The 19,667-nt window shown below is 36.3% G+C and overlaps 2 protein-coding genes across 2 annotated transcripts in view; both read left to right on the plus strand.

The window, feature by feature from the left end:
* The first annotated feature begins 1,820 nt into the window (after positions 1-1,820).
* LOC583389 (protein unc-93 homolog A) lies at positions 1,821-7,749 on the plus strand. The gene is made up of 3 exons (XM_783299.5): positions 1,821-3,480; positions 4,983-5,250; positions 6,544-7,749. The coding sequence occupies exons 1-3, from the start codon at positions 2,431-2,433 to the stop codon at positions 6,765-6,767; spliced, it is 1,542 nt and encodes a 513-aa protein (XP_788392.2). The 5' UTR covers positions 1,821-2,430; the 3' UTR covers positions 6,768-7,749.
* Positions 7,750-10,424: 2,675 nt separating this feature from the next.
* LOC588593 (cell cycle control protein 50A) overlaps positions 10,425-19,667 on the plus strand; it is a 34,899-nt gene continuing 25,656 nt past the window's right edge. The window contains exons 1-8 of the mRNA XM_011683905.2: positions 10,425-10,578; positions 12,346-12,479; positions 13,592-13,744; positions 14,547-14,763; positions 15,458-15,595; positions 15,981-16,187; positions 16,630-16,795; positions 18,015-18,104. Of these exons, the coding sequence (XP_011682207.2) occupies positions 10,449-10,578; positions 12,346-12,479; positions 13,592-13,744; positions 14,547-14,763; positions 15,458-15,595; positions 15,981-16,187; positions 16,630-16,795; positions 18,015-18,060 (1,191 nt within the window). The 5' untranslated portion in view covers positions 10,425-10,448 and the 3' untranslated portion in view covers positions 18,061-18,104. The remainder of the gene's footprint in view (positions 10,579-12,345; positions 12,480-13,591; positions 13,745-14,546; positions 14,764-15,457; positions 15,596-15,980; positions 16,188-16,629; positions 16,796-18,014; positions 18,105-19,667) is intronic.

The following is a 19,667-nucleotide window of genomic DNA, read 5'->3' on the forward strand; positions in this document are numbered from 1 at the left end:
CCTCTATGTTTGCTTTGAACATTTACTTACCATTTATAGTTGGTGTCTTGACTGGGGCTGGACAGCTGATGCCTTTTGCACCTATACCGTGCAAAAAAAAATAACAACATGATCTTTTTTACAAATTTTAATGTTGATAGGTCATGAATGTTTTGGAATTCCCATCCTACAATGAGTATGTGTCGAATAAATGCTATTCTATAGAAGTTAAATGTGCATTACGGGTGATGCGATTAGTTAAATTATGTCAATACAGTAACACAGCGCAAGAAACCAGTAAACACGATTGGTAGAGTAAGCCATTGAAGAAAAAACACCTTGTTATAAAGGCACATGCGTGAAAAGCGTCTATAGTATGAGAACTACAAAATAGAAGAAAAAAGGGAAACGATTATGGGGGGAAAAAGTTTGAGAGGTTTATAAAAAGAGAAATGGACAAAGAAGATGAAAAACATTTAGAAAAAAGGGTAGAAAACAGACAATGATATATATTTATAGGGATAAGGTTGAATGGAATGATTTTTTTTTTTAATGAGAAAGAAATTATAATGGCATGAGAGAGAACAAGACGACTAAAGGAAATGCAATAATTATGTCATACCAGTCCCCAACGACGTTAGCAAGAAGCAGCCGAAAATGAAAATACAAATATGACTTGGAGTCAGGCAGAGAATAGATTCTCTGGTAGATCCGCTCGCCTCCATCTTTCCTTCAGTCAGTGATGAGAGAATGCCTGCCGTCTGGAGCGGTATCGCTTTATGCGGAGGCCGCGGATCCGGGGGACACAAGGGGCACATACCCCCGGCAAAAAATGGTCTGTATTTAATGCACATGCGTGTAACGTCAACACTAGTCTTGTGCCCTCACTATTTAATGATAACAAATATGTTTGTTGTTGTTGTTGTTTGCTATGCTTTTTTGTATTTAGTTTTGTGCTTGATTTTGTAACGTGATCGCAAAGACTTTCGAAAGATCAACTTTTTAAAGGCAATTTCTATAGTTTTATTTCCATCTCTCGTTGAAATATACGAACATCAAAATGATGCATTACGTCACCCGAACATGATTTATATTAGGATGTACTGCGGGGGTATTGACATTGTCCTCGAGTTGGTTTCTATATTTGCTATCATTTGATTTTGTTGCGGGAATTGTTTAATCTTTAATAATGGGATATGCAACATTATACTATTCTTCTAGTGAACTTTAGGTATGATAGGACGCCTAACTTGTGCGTATACTTTAACCAAAAAAATTAGCGTAATAAATATTTGTGTGACCACCTATGCTTTTATGGCTTGAAAGTCTTTGGGCCCATAAATTTTAGTTAAATGGTCAGCTATGGAAAGAGGACCCATATCTATATTCAGTAAAATGATTCAATAGAACGGTTTCCTAGTATGTATACTTTTAAAACAAAGGTTATTCTTGACAATCCGATCGAAAGCTTGCTCGATGCTTGCCCGCGACCTAGCAACAAGTAATGTATGCAGACTGGATTACTAGTATTGTAGTCCATTAATTAATAACAGGTTAATGGAATAGCTCGTCACTCGATCTCCACGCAATTTGAATGTGTTATAAGTAATTGCCGGTCAATTCAATCTGTTTATAAATTTCACTCATAAGTGTTTTTCTCTCTCACTTTCAAAGCGAAAACGAAAATAACAGCTGAGGTAATCAATGAATCTGATTATAAATGCTTGTCCAATATTTCAGCTCGAGCAGTACCGAGATGGAGATTAGATGAAGAGGGCGCGGCCTCCCTGTGCCTCCCACGCCCACTGTATTATCATCATGTGATACTTTGCCGAGGTCACCTGACCATACAGCGTTGATCTAGCTACCAACCTGTGCGAGAAATAACGTATGGTTGATCTAGAATGAGGAAACAGTCAATATTTGCTCAATATCTCGTCGTGGTTTCTGTGGACAACTCTTTCAAGACGGATTAAGTAAACACATTTGGAACAACAAAGCCTCTTTAGGAAATAGTCGCAACTGGTCAGACTTTGTCGTTCTTTTTCGGACAGTATTTTACTTTTAGCTGGGAGTGGTGGACGGTCGACGGCGCCATACATGTACCTACCGCACCGCGTACCGGTATGTGACTTTGCTGCAATGCTGGTTCGACTTGGTCGCGGTGTATTGCTATAATGCTAAGGCTGTTGGACATGCATGAACTGATTCAGGACATTTTGCAACTTCACGAGTCGGGGGGAAACTACCCCAATGTAATACTGATATCATGAACTACGGACGTTATATCTTTTCTATCATTCATTAACTCATCCTTGGCTTTGCTTTTCAAACTGAAGAAGATCAAAGTGCATGTGCAGAGTGTGAAGACTTATTTACATCACTGACAAGAAGCATTCAACTTTAAGTTATCTATTGCCTTTGGATTGGGTAACGCTTATCACTATAACGATGGCTCTTTCAGTAGATTTCAAAGGTTTAGACTCTGATCTTGATCATTCTGTTGACAAAACCGAGGAGTTCGACAGGAAGCCCAGTAAAGGTGAAGCAGAGTTAAACATGACCCAGGAGGAACGACAAGCGTTGCTTTACGCAAGCGGCAGCCAAACCTCATCCAACAATGGCAACTATTCAAGTCATAGCTCAAGCAGCAGCAGACTTGGGCCAAAACATTTCAGCCCAGCTCGGTACTGGAAAAACCTGATAGTTATCGGTCTGGCGTTTATGCTCACATTCAGCGCATACAGTGCGCTGGCCAACTTGCAGAGTAGTCTGAACTACAGTGCAGGGCTTGGTGTCACATCGTTATGTGCTATTTACATTGGTGTGATCATATCCAGCTTGCTATCACCACTTGTTATCTGGGTTTTGAAGGTGAAATGGACCATGGTTGTCTGCAGCGTGTTCTACGCCATCTTCTCTGCAAGCAACATCTACCCCGCCGTTTATACGCTCATTCCTGCAGCAGCCTTGCTGGGATTAGCTGCATCACCCTTCTGGACGGCGGTCGGCACCTACCTTACAACATCGGCCATCCAGCTTGCAGATGTGCAGGATGGCATCCCAGAGCCCATCATCAATCGCTTCAACGGTGTGTTCTTCTGCTTCTTCCAGTCCGCTCAAGTATGGGGCAATCTCGTCTCATCACTTCTTCTTCACAATGAATCTTCCTCCGATACGATGACCAACTGTGGACGCTTCAGCTGTGGAACCGGCATCAGCTTCAACGTCACCGGTGACGTCGAGATGGCTGAGGATCAAACACTTATACTCATCATCATCTACATCACCCTCGGTCTCGTATCGACACTCATTTTCATCTTCTTCTTGGACAGTCTGCCAAAGGTTTCTCACAGAGAGAGTAAAACTTGGAAGATGCATCTGTCGGACCACCTGGTATCTACGTTCCAGTTGATGAAGACCCCGTATCTCTTTCTCATGATACCACTCATGATCTACAATGGAGCAGAACAGGCCTTTATCAGTGCAGATTTTACAATGGTATCCAAAGTTAACTTACTGTTTAACTATTCACTAATATAGAATATAATAATGATAATGATGTTAATAATAATAGTAATATTGTTAATATGATGGTAATAAAAACAATAACAGCAGCATGATAACAACAATAATGATACAAATAATGGCAATGAAACTTTTTTTAAATGGAAGATTGTGGACTAAAGTTTTCTTAAGAGAAAGAACCAATGTTTGAAATATAGCCAACCTGCTATTTAAATTTCCTTTTCATTTTACACTACACGGATTTAGAATGTTAGCAAATGTAACACAAATTTGTAATTTTTAGAAAAGTTAAACTAATAAACTAACGAGACCCAGTGATCATGATAATGGAAGCAAACTTTTTATAGTAATTATTCTTGTGCTTTTGGGCAAGTCCGTGATACATGTATATCCCACGCGTAACCAATTTCAATTCAGTTTCATATGGAGTTGCGAACATAAATCGACATGAAAATTTAATTTATTTTATATTTTGTCTGATTCAAGCCCTTGTAGAGCTACATGTATCAGCTCAATATACATAGCCATCACCCATCAGAATGTACATGCACTTAACTTAAGTCTTGATGTTAGTCAATAATGTACATGCTAAAATAGCCTGAATATATAGACAGTAAGCACTTCAGATTTATGGATCTATTTTTGTAAGCAGCATGTTGAATAACCGATTAAGTTATCATGTTGGTCATGAACTTGATCGTGCTCATGGACTCTGTCCAATCACCTGACCTTTGCATCGCACACTGTCAGATGTAATATTTAGGCAATGGCCGGGAATCATATGACATAATGAAGAAGAGGGATGAAGAAAGAACTAAAGAGGGCTCTGGTGTGTGGACCTGGCTTTGGCAGAGCACCTGAGACATTGTTCTTTAAACTTTAATCGTGGAGGGTCACATTATTGTAATCTGGATTTCTTTGACAAGCAAAAAAAAAGGGTACCCACGTTTTGTGGTTTTGCACTAAAAATATTGTGGTTTGGAGGGCTTTTTTTAATTAATAAAAGACTGAAAATTGTTGGAGGCTTTTGATACTGTGTCCCCCATTTCCAAATTGTGGATGGAACGCCAACTGCCCTCTTTATTTAAAGTCCTACATGATAGTGGATGTTTTATGATGAGGGACCCTATTGGCAAGTTCCCATTATCAAAATTAAAAGCATTTATTTCAGTTTTTACCCATGGACAGTCAACTAGGTATGTTCATTTATTGTGAAGGCACAAGGTTGTACGATTTGGTAGACCCAATTGTTTGCACACATGAAGGGTAAATCATGATGACCATCAAGGGCTTTGGAACCCCCTTAAAGCAAAAATCTTTTTGGGGGTATCCATCTGGCTCATTTGGTCAACCCATCAAAACATACTCTCGTATGTACATTCATCCATTCCCAATTTGTGATTGGATAAATATTTATTATTTTCTTCTAATTATTTCATTTCGACCATTCCTGTCCTATTGTTATATCATTTTAGTCTTTCGTCAGCTGTACAAGAGGTGCCGGTGAAGTCGGCTACGTCATGATCGGATTCGGTGTTGCCGATGCGCTGTCCTCGGTCATCTTCGGCCAGCTCGAGAAGTACACAGGTCGGATCGTGATCTTCTTGTTTGGGGGTGTGGTCCACATGGCTCTCCTGATCGGCTTTGAGGTGTGGAACCCGGAGCACTCGGCCACCTGGCAGCTCGTCATGTTTGCCGTGGGATGGGGTATCGGGGACGCCGTGTTGCAGACACAGATTTCATGTAAGACATTTAATCGTTGATCAAACACGATCGCAAAGACTTTCAAGAATTCAACTTAGGTGAATAGAGTGGTGAAGTGTGACGTCATCAAAAATCTATTTTGGGCATTTCTCAATTTTTTCTTCATTTTCCGAAAGAGCATAAAAAATAATGGCCAAATATCGAAAACCAATTGAATATGTTAAGTAATGGCTGAGATGTGACCATCTGTGTTATATTGCTCTGGTTCATAACATTACGAGCCAGAGCAATATGTAACACTGACTTCATATAGAAAATCTATTCATTCAGATGGTCATATCTCAGCCAATACTTAATATTTTCAATTGGTTTTCGACATTTGGACATTATTTTTGATGCTCTTTCGGAAAATAAAGAAAAAATTAAGAAATTCCAAAAATAGATTTTTATGATGTCACAGCTTTGGTACCGTACTCTATTTCAATATCCAATGTACTGCCTCCAGAAGTTATGTTCGGATTATGTCATTGTCATGTTCACACATATCAATTGGTGACACACAAAATATTGGAATTGCCAAAAGTTGATTTTTCAATGTTTTACTATTGTAATTTGTTATAGAAATTGTTTTCAGAAGAAAAGAGAAGAAAAGGGTTTAAAACTGTAATTTGATCGCAAAGACTTGAAAAATCAACCCAATGCAATTTCAGTAGCCTTGTGCCTCATCTTTTGAATTGCGAGGACAGGACCAAGAGAAATTACATGAGCTGAACATGATTTCCAGAGGCAGCACAGTATAGGGTATAGACATTGTCCTCGAGTTGTTTCTCGAAAACCCTTGCAATCGTATATTTTAAAACATCAGCTGAACTAAATTAAGAATGTTAATCTCAAGAGATGAACAGGAAGAGAACCGAAAAGAGTTGAACTTGAACATCTTTATATTTTGTTTGTGATTTATACTAGCTCACATGCTTGAAACTGAAACGTTATTGTGCAATTTAAATTGTTTCACTTTCATAACTGTCCATTGTAACTAAAATAATAGGCCTACATGACACATGGAAGTATCAGAAACACAAAAAAGGTGATATCCCAGAATAAATCAAATGGTTATTAGTATTGATACACAAGAGCCTACAGAAAATATTGTTATGGCTGTATTAGGAAAGATAGAAGAAGATGATACTACTAAAACAAACTGCCCTCCTGCTTTGTGACATCACAAAAGTTGTCATAATACAGTATTTTCTTTTTTTTCTGTTGTAGTTGTTGTTTATATCCAGTCTCATTTTATTGTCTTTTTTTTCTCTCTTTCCCTCATTCTTCCAGCTCTGCTAGGCGTGATATTTCCAGAATCTCAGGAGCCCGCCTTCGCAAACTTTCGACTGTGGCAGGCCGTGGGTTTCGCCGTGACCTACGCGTTGACCATACCGTCGGCCATATGCGTTTGTCACAAGATATACGGACTCATGGCATTTCTGACATTTTCAATGATTTGTTACATCATAGAGGAGTATATGATTTCGAGACCAGCCCCTCCCTGGACGGATTGAAATGGATGATTTTTATTGCAAGTGATGCTTGCGATATTAGACATACTTTTGACAGTCTCAAAACAGAATTATGCACGCATAATATATAAATACGTTTATCCAGATTTTATTGTATTCAACAAGGCTCATTATACTTGCACAACATTACATGTAGTAATAACCCTCATTGCACACAAGGCATCATTTTCAGTACCTGGGTCAGAACTTGCACGGTTTCTGAACACCCCATGTGAGAGTTACATCTATCAACGGCATGAACAGTGCGAACAATTTGAACATTGCGTTGAATTACTGACGCAAGTACTATTTGCTGTCATATAGGATAATTTATATGTCCTTGTAATGATGCCCCATCTGCAATTCGTTTAAGGAAAATGTAAGAAGTGAGAAGGACATAGTCTATACATGTACAAGGATACTCAGGAAAACTAATTTAGCTTATGTAAAAAGGGAGAAAACTGTGACCGGATGTATATTATTTTGTTGCTATTTCATTTGTGATAATTTAGCAAATATCATTGTACATGTATCTGTAGTATTCCTCAATGTAGAAAACGAAACTGCTATGCATGCATGCAAGCTTGTTCTATTTCATTGTGTTTCTACTTTTTGTCAATATCTTTCATCCAGGAACTTCAGCAGAGCCATTGTATTGAATATTGGTATATTACTAATGATAACATTTATATGCATTGGTGCATTTTCACTGTATGGCAATTCCATGGGAGTCCTGAAAAGGACTGTTGGTAATCTTCCTTGAGTAGTCCTAAAAAGGACTGTGGTAGTCCTGAAAGGACTGTTGGTAATCTTTCTTGAGCTTATAGTTCTAAAGAGATCTATAGTGCCGGTAAGAGAGGATGGGTAGTAGGAGGAGCTGGACGTTTCAGACAGGTTCTCTATCCGTCGTCAGGTCTACACATGTACAAGAAGGATTACCAACCATCCTTTTCAGGACTCCCCGATCCCGATCCTCCTCCCCCCCCCCCCCCCCCTCTCACATGGTGTAACAGTAAGCTAACTGTATAAATTGATTCTCATTAAGGAAATGTAATTCAGTACTTTGCAGCTGCTTATTTTTTTGCAGCTCTCTAAAGCACTGAATATGTCAAATTATTTAATGTTTCTTTTAAATGTTTATTTCAAACACTATTTATATAGGATCCTTTGTACTTGTAGTAATAATCTCCAATACTTTACAATTTACTTATATGATAGGTACAATTTCTATTTTCTGTATGTAAATATTTTCTCTTGAAAAGGGCATTAAAACTAATCATTTCATGAAGGAACATTCATGTTAATCAGCCTATGTCAAAAAGCCTATGTTTTCTCACGAAGCCGAATTATTTTATAGTTTATTTCAAGAATTTTCTAAAATTCCTGAGCAGATATGCTATTATTTCCTTAATCCAGCAATATTTCCATAGAAAATACTATGCATGATGCTATGTATGAACGGTATGTGTATCTCGATTGCAAAGACTTAAAAAAAAAAAATCAACTGGATTGCAATTATGATAGCTGATAGCATTGACGATAGAAATCATGTTTGTATTACGTGATATTACATTGTCATGTTCGCACATTATAACAGGTGATGCCCGCCCAAGGCTACCGTATTTAAATTGCCTTATAGTAGTAAATTGAATTTTGGAAAGTCTTTGTGATGGAGTTATCCTCAATTTTGGACTTTGATGATAATTGGTGCAGTTTCTTATTTCTATATATATGTTCTTTTTTCCCCACCAGATGATAGAATGCATGGTGCCTTCAATATAATATTTTCAATTTCTAGTAAAAACTTTATTTGTGTGTAGTGTTTCATTCCAGTCACGTGTAAAAAAAATCCTTTACAAAATAATTTGTTTTGAATAATTTTTTTAAATATTTACTATCTGGGGTTCTCTGTTGTATCCCACTCAAATTTGCTATCACAATCGATAAATCCATGATAATTGATGCCGGAGGCAACAGAGCCGGGGGGTGGGGGGGGGGGGTGGGCAGGGGGGCACAATACTCCCCACTTTTTCAAGTGCCCAGCCTAAAGCGCCTCTTACCACTTCTGATAAGTGACCCCTTGACTGATGATAATTGTCCCAATTCAAATCTAATAGGTGCCCATTTTACTTTAACAAGTGCCCTTTTCTTTTGTAATAAGTGCCCCTTCTTACCTCTCAAGGTGCCCTCTTTTATTTTGACACATGCCCCCTTGTCTTTCTAATAATTGCCCTTTTTCCTCCTGATAAATGCCCCTTTTCTTTTTTAATAAGAGCCACTTCCCTTTCTCATAAATGCCCCGTCTGATTAATGCCTCTATTGAAATCACATAGGTGCCCCTTTTCTTTCGACAAGTGCCCATTTCTCTTGTAATTAGTGCCCCTTTCAATTCTCAAAAGTGCCCCTATTCGTCTCAGATGGGTGCCCCTTCTTAGGTACAAGAAATGCCCCTTATCACCTCTGATAATTAGTGCTCCTTCACCTCGTGTAATTATCTCTTTTCAAATCTGAGAGGTGTCCCTTTTATTTTGACAATTTGAAGTGCCTCTTTTCATCTCTGATAATTAGTGCCCATTTTACTTCAACACTTGCCCTTATCCTTTCTAAGTAGTGCCATTTTCCTTCTGATATAATTGACCCTTTTCATCTCTGGTGAGTGCCAGACTTATCAGGTGCGAGTAGTGCCCCATTTTCACCTCTTATATTTCCGATTTTTACTTTGCCACATGCGCTCCTTTTCCTTTCTAATTAATGTCATTTTAACCCTGGATATGTGCTCCCTTTTCCTTAAATGTCACCATAAAATGTGCTCCTAATTTAAAGCAACTATTCACACATCAAAGCTCGATCGGTCGCATTTTATAATTTTTTTCTTATAGATCATTTCAGTCTTTCATGATAAGGATTATTTTTTTCCTCTTTATAAGATGTAATTTTTCGCACTGCGGCATATCAATTTTTTATTTTTTTTAGCTTGCTCTCTTCGCTCGCTGGCAAATAAATATTCAGACATATCACACCCAAGTGACCCAACTGCAAACTAAGTATAATGCTTAAGCAGTAGGCCTATATCTTCGACCATGTAAATAGTGAAAGAACAATATGAAATCATCCCTGATAATATAATCACAAGGTAGGGGTATATAGGCCTATTAAATGAGAAATGGTATATTTTCCCTTCGAGGTTTCCCATATTAAGTGCCCATTTTCCCCCAAAATTCCCCCTTTTTGTCGGCCCCGCCCCCGCCTCGCTCCACCCCCCCCCCCCCAATTGAAAGACGCTCTGCCGCCCCTGGGCTCAGGTGACATTAATTCTGGATATTATTTATCAATGCAAGATCTATTTATATATTTTGCGTCACTGTTACCACAGCACAAAATATCAATAGTGCCATTTTACAGAAATAGCATAACTTGTTAGCTTCAATATAAACTGCGTGATATATTTTTTTTATCCTTGATTTTTGCGACATATAATGAGAGTGAAAGTCGAAATCAAATAATTTTTCCTGACATTTGGAATAAAATTATTTAAAAGACGTATTTCTTGTGAAGTCTTTGTAAGGTAACAAGTTCGATTTGGGGATTTGAAAATTTCGTTAAAGATGTTATAATATACACCTATCAGAAAATGACTGAAACAAGTCTATAACCCCAAAATAGATAATTGATTAATTGCTCAAGATGGCGGATATTGAGACGATAGAAACTGTGCAAAGTCATGGAAATGACGTCCATCAGAGGCCCAAGACAACGAAATCCGTAATCTTAGAAGAGAGAGATGAAGATGAGAAAGTTAGCAAAAAGCCAGGAAGTAAGTTCATGCAGTTTAAGTTGATATTTCGTGTAACATTTGTTAGTTTTTGTGGCATCGGCGTCGAGGTATTAACGTCTTCCGCCCATTATTCGTAGTCCCATACTATGTTAAATTTGATGGTGGTACTGACTTGTTTTGTTTTGATGTTTTTTTTCGATGATGGTCACGTTGTCTTGTCTTATACTTATTAGTGAAGATATCTGAATGATGTCAATAAGTATTGAACTTGTAAAGAATTAGAGTCTATATTATGTTAATTTAGTATGATTAGTGTCTGTTCTAATGATAATATGGTTGAAAATGAAAGCTCTGAGAGGTTTGACTGAGTTGAGACTGAGAATGAAGTGAGATAGGCTAGACTGATTGAGATGAGAAGTGATAATGAGTTAATGACTTTTTAGTTTTGTTTTGTCACTTTTTGTCGGCTTTAAAAAAAGATAGAAATGTAGACCCTAGAATATAATCTGACATTAGAGTCTAGATCTAGTTTGAGTTTCCTGCTTTTTTTTGTTGTGCTTTTGTTTTTCAATTGTTTTTCAATGTTTCTTTCAACTGAATAGTCTACAACTATTTTGAAAATTGAGGAATGACTTCAAATTTATTAAAAGATTAGTCGCAGTCATAATCTGTAAAAAGCAATCAAAAAATATTGAGAAAATAAAGAATTTTTCATTATACTTCTTGATAGATTTTGCTGTTTATTGTTCAACTAAGTCTAATGCAATAATGGAAAAAGAATTTCTGTTGTACTATGACAAATGAATCAATAAATTCAAATTCAAATTCAAAACATGTTTTCATGAAATTTGCCTTAACCAACCTAGCTAAATAACAAATTTGATGATGATGATAATGGTCGTGACTTTAATAGTGATAATGATTATAATAATGGTAATAAAATGATAACAATAATAACAATAATTATAACAATAATAATGATAGTAATGATGATAATAATTAAATAATGACAATAATAAAGATTAATTATCCTCAGGATTAAAACATATTATCTATAGCATATACTGTATGTAGAGGCCTGCTGCTAGTTCAGTCATATTAAGAAGTCTAATTTCAAGGAGCTTTATATCCCATGGCCATGAAAAAGAAATATGTGTACCAGTATTAACATTTTAGTTATGCTCATCAAAATATCCGCAATCTCGACACTTTACTTTCAATAAATCCATGGGCAGCAATCTAGCCCTAGCCATCAGACTTGTTACAAAGACTTCTTCCAAGTCTGATTAATTACTGAAATAATTACACAGTAGCGGAGTAGCGGAGAGCTCGAAATACCATTTATATACCGGTACATGTATATTATTAATAAAGAACATCTCAGTTTTGTCAATAGCAATTCCAAATTTATAGATTTCCCATTAACGAAATGGTATTTAGAGTACACTGCTGTCAATATTTCAGGCTGCATTCTTAATCTCATTGTCAATTTATTAACTTGTATTCACCTGTCTTCTCAGGCTCCTCAGTAAGACAATGTCTTGTAATGCCCTCCCATAGCTCATCTGTACACCACTGCAAAGAGTTCATAGCTGGATCTGTGGGAAGACTGAGCAGGATTATCACCTGCTGGGCCTAAACTTGTCGCGCTGTGTTGAAATATAGGCATCCACCTCTGATTTGAAGCTGTTAATGAATGAATTCTAACATCCTTCTTAAGAGGCGCTTTACAGATATTCTATAAACAGAAGTAAAATTGAGTCACCTGTCTAACATTGTACTCCTGTCATTTTCACCTTGTCACAGACACGGCATTCAAGCAGCAGAGGTTACCAGCATGGCAGCCTATCTTGACCGCAGGAACGGTCCTTCCGATGTTCTTCCTTGTGGGTATTGTCTTTGTGCCTCTTGGAGTAGGGTTCCTGGTGACATCTAACAATGTAAGTAGTAATGCCCTGGGCCCTGTTTCACAAAACTTGTTATCACTGACAAGTTACAATATCTGTTATAAGCTACTGAAATCGTGGCATTTGATTGGCTGATGGCAAATTTTGAATATAAATTTAGCATTTGTTATTGATAATAAGTTTTATGAAACAGGGCCCAGATGTGCAAGCAAGCATGAAGCTGCCGTTTATTCCTAGTTTGGGGCATAGAAACTGTACATGTATATATTATGCCAACTTCTAATTAAAATAAATATCCCTCCTTTGTGTTATATTTTTGTTTTTGTTTTTGTTTGTTGATTAGGTCGTTTCCATATGATGTGTTTGTATATTAGGGAACTACGATTGTACAAGGCCTAAGGGCTTTATTTATATAGTTCCCCATATCATTTTCAAATTTTGTGTATGATTTATTTGAATATATATACAAGAATGAAATAAATGAAGGAAAATAAATAGAAAATAGTATTTTGATCCTTAGATTCATCTTTTTTTCTGAAAATTCTGTGCAAAAGCAGGGTGGTCCACAAACATGTAAAATTAGAACGTGTAAGGAGTGTAACTGTGAACTGATGTACATGTATGCAAAGCAGGAAGTCCCTTGTGGTCAGGCTCCAGGGCTTGCTTAAGGGCTCTAAGGTTTTTAGATCACTCTGGTGCAATCTTATCCATACTTTGAAGCATTTTCAAACAAATGTCTTGACTAATACTGTATTCATTTTTTTGAAATTGTTCATTTTTAGATCTGCAAAATGAAAATTTAAACCTGTCAATGTTACATGTTTGAACCCCTTGTGGAATGCTCTGACCTTACCATATAAATTACACATGATTTCTAATCTTTTTTCTCTCCCTTCAACAGGGTTCTGCATTTAAAGATTCACGTGTATTGAAACAAGTCTATAGACAAAGACCACCTGCCTATATTGACCACTTAATACCTTGGTTCCCATGAACAGTGTATCTCATGCAAACATATACCGTATTACTAGAACCAGTAGATAAAGATGACCTGATTACAAAGACCACTCCTTTGTCACCCTAGTGGCTGTTGTTACCTCAATGTAAGCCACCTCAATTTTTTGATATATTTTTTTCTTCTACAGGTTCAAGAAGTGGTACTTGATTACACAACATCATGCACCTACCAGAATGCAACCAACGGAACAAAAGATTGCACTGATTTCTATGAGTATCCAGAGAATGAAAACAGTTCCTGTACATGTACAATGAAGTTTGAGCTAAATACCAAGATAGATGTAAGTGCTGAGTCATTTCTCAAATATTTTAGGTTTTGTTTTGAAGAAAAAAAGAAGAAAAACAAAAACTTTGCTTGGCTCCCACTCCATAAGAAAGAGTGAAATAACGACAAAGTTATAATGATTACCTGTTTAAAGGAATTTATGAGGGGTTTCCCCAAATTATTGTTTACTACATTCATTTTACTTGTTAAAATTACCAATATATATAGTTATGTACATGAAAAATGAAATGCTTGATGCTGAATTGATGAATGACATGTACATGTATAGCCTACTTTTCCTGTTTTTGGTTGTAGAGGTTTTTTAGTATTGGTAGCAAAGACATATTTAGATACTTAGGTGAAAATTATAAAGGTGTTATACAGTACGGTAGCTTATTTGTCTCAAACTTGTGAACATGTTCATGTAGCTCTTTACATTACAGAGTACATGTAAATGTTTATACAGTAGGCTTGCGGGTGCACCATGTGAGAGAGAGGGAGGATTGAGGAGTCCTGAAAAGGACTCTCGGTAATCTTTTGTAAATGTTTATTTTCTGTCTGGAATACTATGAAGTGTGTCTGTGAAATAATGTTATTATGTACTATTCTGTCCAACTATGTCACTTCTGAATTGCCATGTGCCAGCCAATTTTGTTTGATGGTTCCAGACACATTTCAAGAAGAGTATCTTGTAAGTCTCTGTAATTTGTTTCCATACTCATCAGTAGATGGAGTATAGTTTGTGGATAAACATGTACATGTACATGTATATTGGTATGCTTTTAAAGGATTTTGTTTTCCTCGTTTCATCAACCCAGGGCCCCATCTACATGTACTACCGCCTGACCAACTACTACCAGAACCATCGTCGCTACGTGAACTCTCGGGATGACATCCAGCTCCTGGGTAAGAACCCCCTCAGTGTGAGCAGCGACTGTAGTCCTTACGACGAGGAGCTTTGTATATACTCCAATACATCGGAGGAGAAGATACCGTACGCTCCATGTGGAGCCATCGCAAACAGTCTCTTCAATGGTAAGTGTAGTTTATTGCTGCATTCGCTGTTTATTTTACCTACCACATTGGCCCTGCCTCATGTCAAAAAGATCATGTACTGATATTATATTTGGTATATGTGCATTCATTCTAAAATCGTTGTATTTAAATTTCATTACCCCCAAATCTTCCTTAATTTAAGGTAAATTCTGTGAGGGGTGGATATTTGAAAACATTGAATTTTGAATTATTTGACATCATTCTTGCTTGCTTTTAAATGAAAAAAAAATTGTTCTGCTCTGTTCATATATTGATGCCTCAATCTATCCTACTCTTTGTCTTACTCTTTGTTTTTGTGTATTATTCACTCTCTGTCTGTCTCTCTCTCTCTTTCTCTTTCGCTTTCGCTGTGTACTCTCACTTGTTCTGTTTCTCCTATACTCCATCTTTTTCATATTTTCCCATCCTTGTTCATTCACTCTCTCCCTTTTCCATCTCTTGTCATCTCTCCTCTTCTCTTCTCTCCCTTTCTCTCTTCCTCTCTCCCTCTCTCCCTCGCTCCCTCTCTCTCCCCCTCTCTCTCCCCTCTCTCTCTCCCTCTCTCTCTCTCTTGCCCCTTCTCCCTCTGCATTCTCTCTTCATTTCTCTTTCTTCTCTCTTCCTCTTCCTCTCTCTCTCTCTTTCCTCTCTCTCTCCATAATATTCATCCATATCTCTCACCTCACATACACAGATACATTCAATATAACGTTTGATGATGATGGTCAGCTGCCAAGTGGTAAGGAGGTCTTGCTAGATAGAACCAACATCGCCTGGGCCAGTGACATTAGGACCAAGTTCAGGAATCCTACGGGAGCTTCGCTTGAAGAAGGTTAGTACATGTAGCTCAGAACCAGAAGGATGTATAATCATATAATGATAATGAAGAAGAAGAAGGTGGAGGAGAAGGAGAAGGAGAAGAAGAAAGAGAGAAAAGGAAATGAAGGAGAAGGAGGAGGAGGGGGAAGGCGGAGGAGGAGAAGGAGAGGAAGCAAGAAGAAAAAGAAAAAAGAGGAGGAGAACAAGCAGAAGAAAGAAGAAGAAGGAGAAAAAGAAAGTAGAGGAGAAGTAGAACATGCTATGACTGCAATGAATGCATTTTTGCCTTGTGTTGTTTTTAATTTCTAACCTTTTGAATGTGTCACATAGTCAAATTGGTGTGATTTTTAAAAAACAATGTTATCACTGCAATAATTTAACGTCTTTTCCTTTAACAGCATTCAATGGAACCACTAAGCCACCTAATTGGCAGAAGTACATCTGGGAGATGCAAGATGGTTACCAGAACGAAGACTTCATCGTCTGGATGCGAACTGCTGCATTCCCGACCTTCCGCAAGCTGTACGGTAGGGTCGTGGACCAGCCCAACACGAGGCTAGATAATGGCTTACCGGTCGGAAACTACACCCTCACTGTCCAATACAGTATCCTTTTTTAATATGTGTATTGTAATTTTTATATTGTAGTAAAATATTATTTTTTACCTAGCTAATTAGCCTGTCCAGATCAAAATGTAAAATGGAACTAAGATCATTCATTTCTTTCATATGACATGTATGTATTGTGCTCTGTACATTCAAAATCTGATATCTCTGAAAGGGAAAATTATCATTTTTTTCTCCCAACTCATTCAACAATTAATTTGTTGACATGAAATTGTTATACCGTAATAATGTAGATATATTTTGCGTATCATAATTTTGTAAAAACCAGACTTGAATAACTGACATAACATTTTCCATAGCTTCAAAGGAATTTCTTCACAGTAGATATCAAATAAGGAGACAAATCAATATTTTGTAAAGACGATTGTTAAAACTTATACCAAATGAACAAAGTTGCCCTTAACCCATGTAATTCCCACAGACTATCTTGTCCACATGTTTGATGGTACAAAGAGCATTGTTCTGACCACAACCTCATGGTTAGGGGGCAAGAACAACTTTTTAGGAATAGCATACATCGTGACTGGATCTATTTGCATCGTCTTTGGCGCCTTATTTCTTATCGTTCATATCAGGCACGGAAAAAAGTAAGTATACACTCTGCAAGAAAGTGGCATGTTCATGAATGATAATATGATTTGATTGTTAGATTCCCACTTTTAATTTTGCTTCATTTTAACTTAACTTTGTCTGAACCCTTCTGATTACTTTCCTAACTTTGTTCCTGCTTGTATTTTTGATGTTCTGATTATAACTTATCATTATGATTTACCTTTCATTTACTTTATATTGCTACTCCCTCTTCCAACCTTTTAATGTACATCTTGTCTGTTTTGCCTGTTGGCTCTGTGCCAAAATATGATCTGTAGTTTGAGAAAGAGGTTGGTATGTGATTCTCCATGTCAATTACCCCGAGACAAAAGACCTGCATAAACTCTTGTACATGTATATTTCAATCAATCAACCATTGGAATTTATTGGATATTGGTAGGTTTCAATCAATCAAACATAGGAATTTACCACCAAGGTATTTATGGCAGGTGAAATTAACAATCACAGATATGGTAATGTACAACCAAGATATTCCATACAGGTTGAAATTAACCAGCCCAAAGTATGACAGTAAACAAGTTTTCCTATTGCATGAACACCATGGCCAGAATTCACAAAGGAGGTTTGTCGAGAAACCTAGGTTAATGTTCGTCATATGACGTGTTTCGATGCGTTTCAGACCAAGGTTCAGACAAACCTTGGTCTGACGCACATAAACCTAGGTTTGTTGACAAACCTCCTTTGTGAATTCGGGCTTAAATGATTAAAATAGAAAGTCCTTCCCTTTCATTGCTTTGCATGTTGATGTTGAGTGTACTTAAACTTTCCATAGGCCCAAATAGATGAAATTCAAGATCGTCTTTTATTTTCTACTCATCTTTGTTTCATAAATTCATAGATTTTGTACGTTTTCTATAATTTCTTGTGTAAAAATACATGTACGAAGTCTAGCTTCAGCTAGAATTCAATTTTCATGTATGAAATCCAAAAGATTATAGAAAATTTCATATCGCCAATATAGTCCACACAGTGAATTCATGGCACATACTTAGATTTAAACTAAATATGATGTTCTGTTTAAGGTGACCGAATGATAGCTGCAGAAAGAAAAAAAGAAAAAAATCTGTAAACAGGATTCAAGTAATACAATAGATTTTCTATCTCATGAATATTAAAATGAACATTTGAATAGATATTTGAAGTTAGATGGAATGCATTAAGAATATTTAAATGGAATGATTTTATCCCAAACAGACTGGATGTACAACGAGGGGAGAAGCGGGGATTCCAATCCTTGTAATTCAACTTTGATTTACAAAACCTCTTAATGCAAAAAAAGCCCTGGTAAATTAATTATAATAGAAAATAATAGCATTTTCTCTTCTCAAGCACTCTATCTAGTCCTATATACATAACATGGTGTATTGTTCTCTAGTATATTAACAACATCTACATTTGCGGATTTCTAACGATAAACTGTACACGAGCATCATCATTTATAAACTTGTGCGTCCATACTGCATGCAGCAGAATCATAGTTGCGTCAAGATGGTGGAGGGATATATATATATAGCCTAGTAATTGATGATTAATAAAAGCTGTAATGTTCCTGAAATAGTAGCTGCAGCTATAAAGCTACAATTCACAATTAATCAGCTGTATGCGGATTACGTAGTTTTTTTTGCACTATTTCTTGAATTCTCTACAATTTATTTATTATGGATATACTAGCAACATGTAATTATGAATATTTAATTATCGTTTTAAGGGTAGTGCTAATATGTGTGAACTATGAAGCTATTTAGAAAACATAATAGCACTACTGGGCTTCTTGGCATATTAAATTTCATGTAGATAAACATATAAAACAACAATTTTGATGCTCTTCACTGTAAATTATATGAATATGTTTTGTTATTATTCTATAGGACATCTTCTCAATTCCCAGTACATGTTTTTCAGGAAGCACCATTATAGAACATTACAGAACTTTCAGACACCAAATTACAAAAGCACTCAATAATAATGTATTCACATTGTAAGGTTTTACCATCAACCTCAGCTACTTTGCATTTATGAAAACAAGTTTAGGGATTTACAAAACTAACTGCAAATATCATGACTTTCCTGTTCTTTGCCTTGTCTAAAAACCTCAACAAGAGAATACTGAACAAGTTAATATGATCATTTAAGTATCTACATATAGTATCTTCACTATGCATTAAAACCATCAGTAATTTATATGTTTATATATTTTTGGTGTACAGTTAATAATATTGATATGAACAATCTTCATTTTAGTTTCTAGTATCTTCACCATGCATTCAAATAATTATTAATTTATATAATTTTTGGTACAGTTGATGATTATTGATATGAGTAATCTTCAATTTCTGTATTTTCTTCTGAAAAATATGAAGATATAAATTAGGCTGGAGTCTATATGATAAACTCCTTTTATAGCGCAGTAAATCTTAAATCCAACATACAGGGATTCACAATGATAAATGGAAGGCATTGAGAATATTAAGTACAAATGAATTGTAAACCACGAGTCAGAAAATAGACATGCATTTAGGAAATATTATCTTTAAAATCTGCTGTAATACAAACTTTGAATTATTCTGTATTCTGTATTGAAAACAATATAATTTCTCCCTAATACCTGGTTGCGAAGGCTACTAACTTTAAGATTACTGTTAATATAATACATATTTGATACAAATTAATAGATCCATATTGACATATGGCTTTCTGGAGTCTCTGGACATTAATATTAGTATCTAACTATGAACTGTAGTCCTAAATTATTAAGGAAGTATCATTTAGCACAAATTAGCAGTTAGAGCTAAGATCTAATCTTTATGATTGCATATTAAGGAAGTATCGGTTAAATAATATTTAACA

Source organism: Strongylocentrotus purpuratus, unplaced genomic scaffold, assembly GCF_000002235.5.
Source record: "Strongylocentrotus purpuratus isolate Spur 01 unplaced genomic scaffold, Spur_5.0 spur5_scaffold_2, whole genome shotgun sequence".
Taxonomy (NCBI): Eukaryota; Metazoa; Echinodermata; class Echinoidea; order Camarodonta; family Strongylocentrotidae; genus Strongylocentrotus; species Strongylocentrotus purpuratus.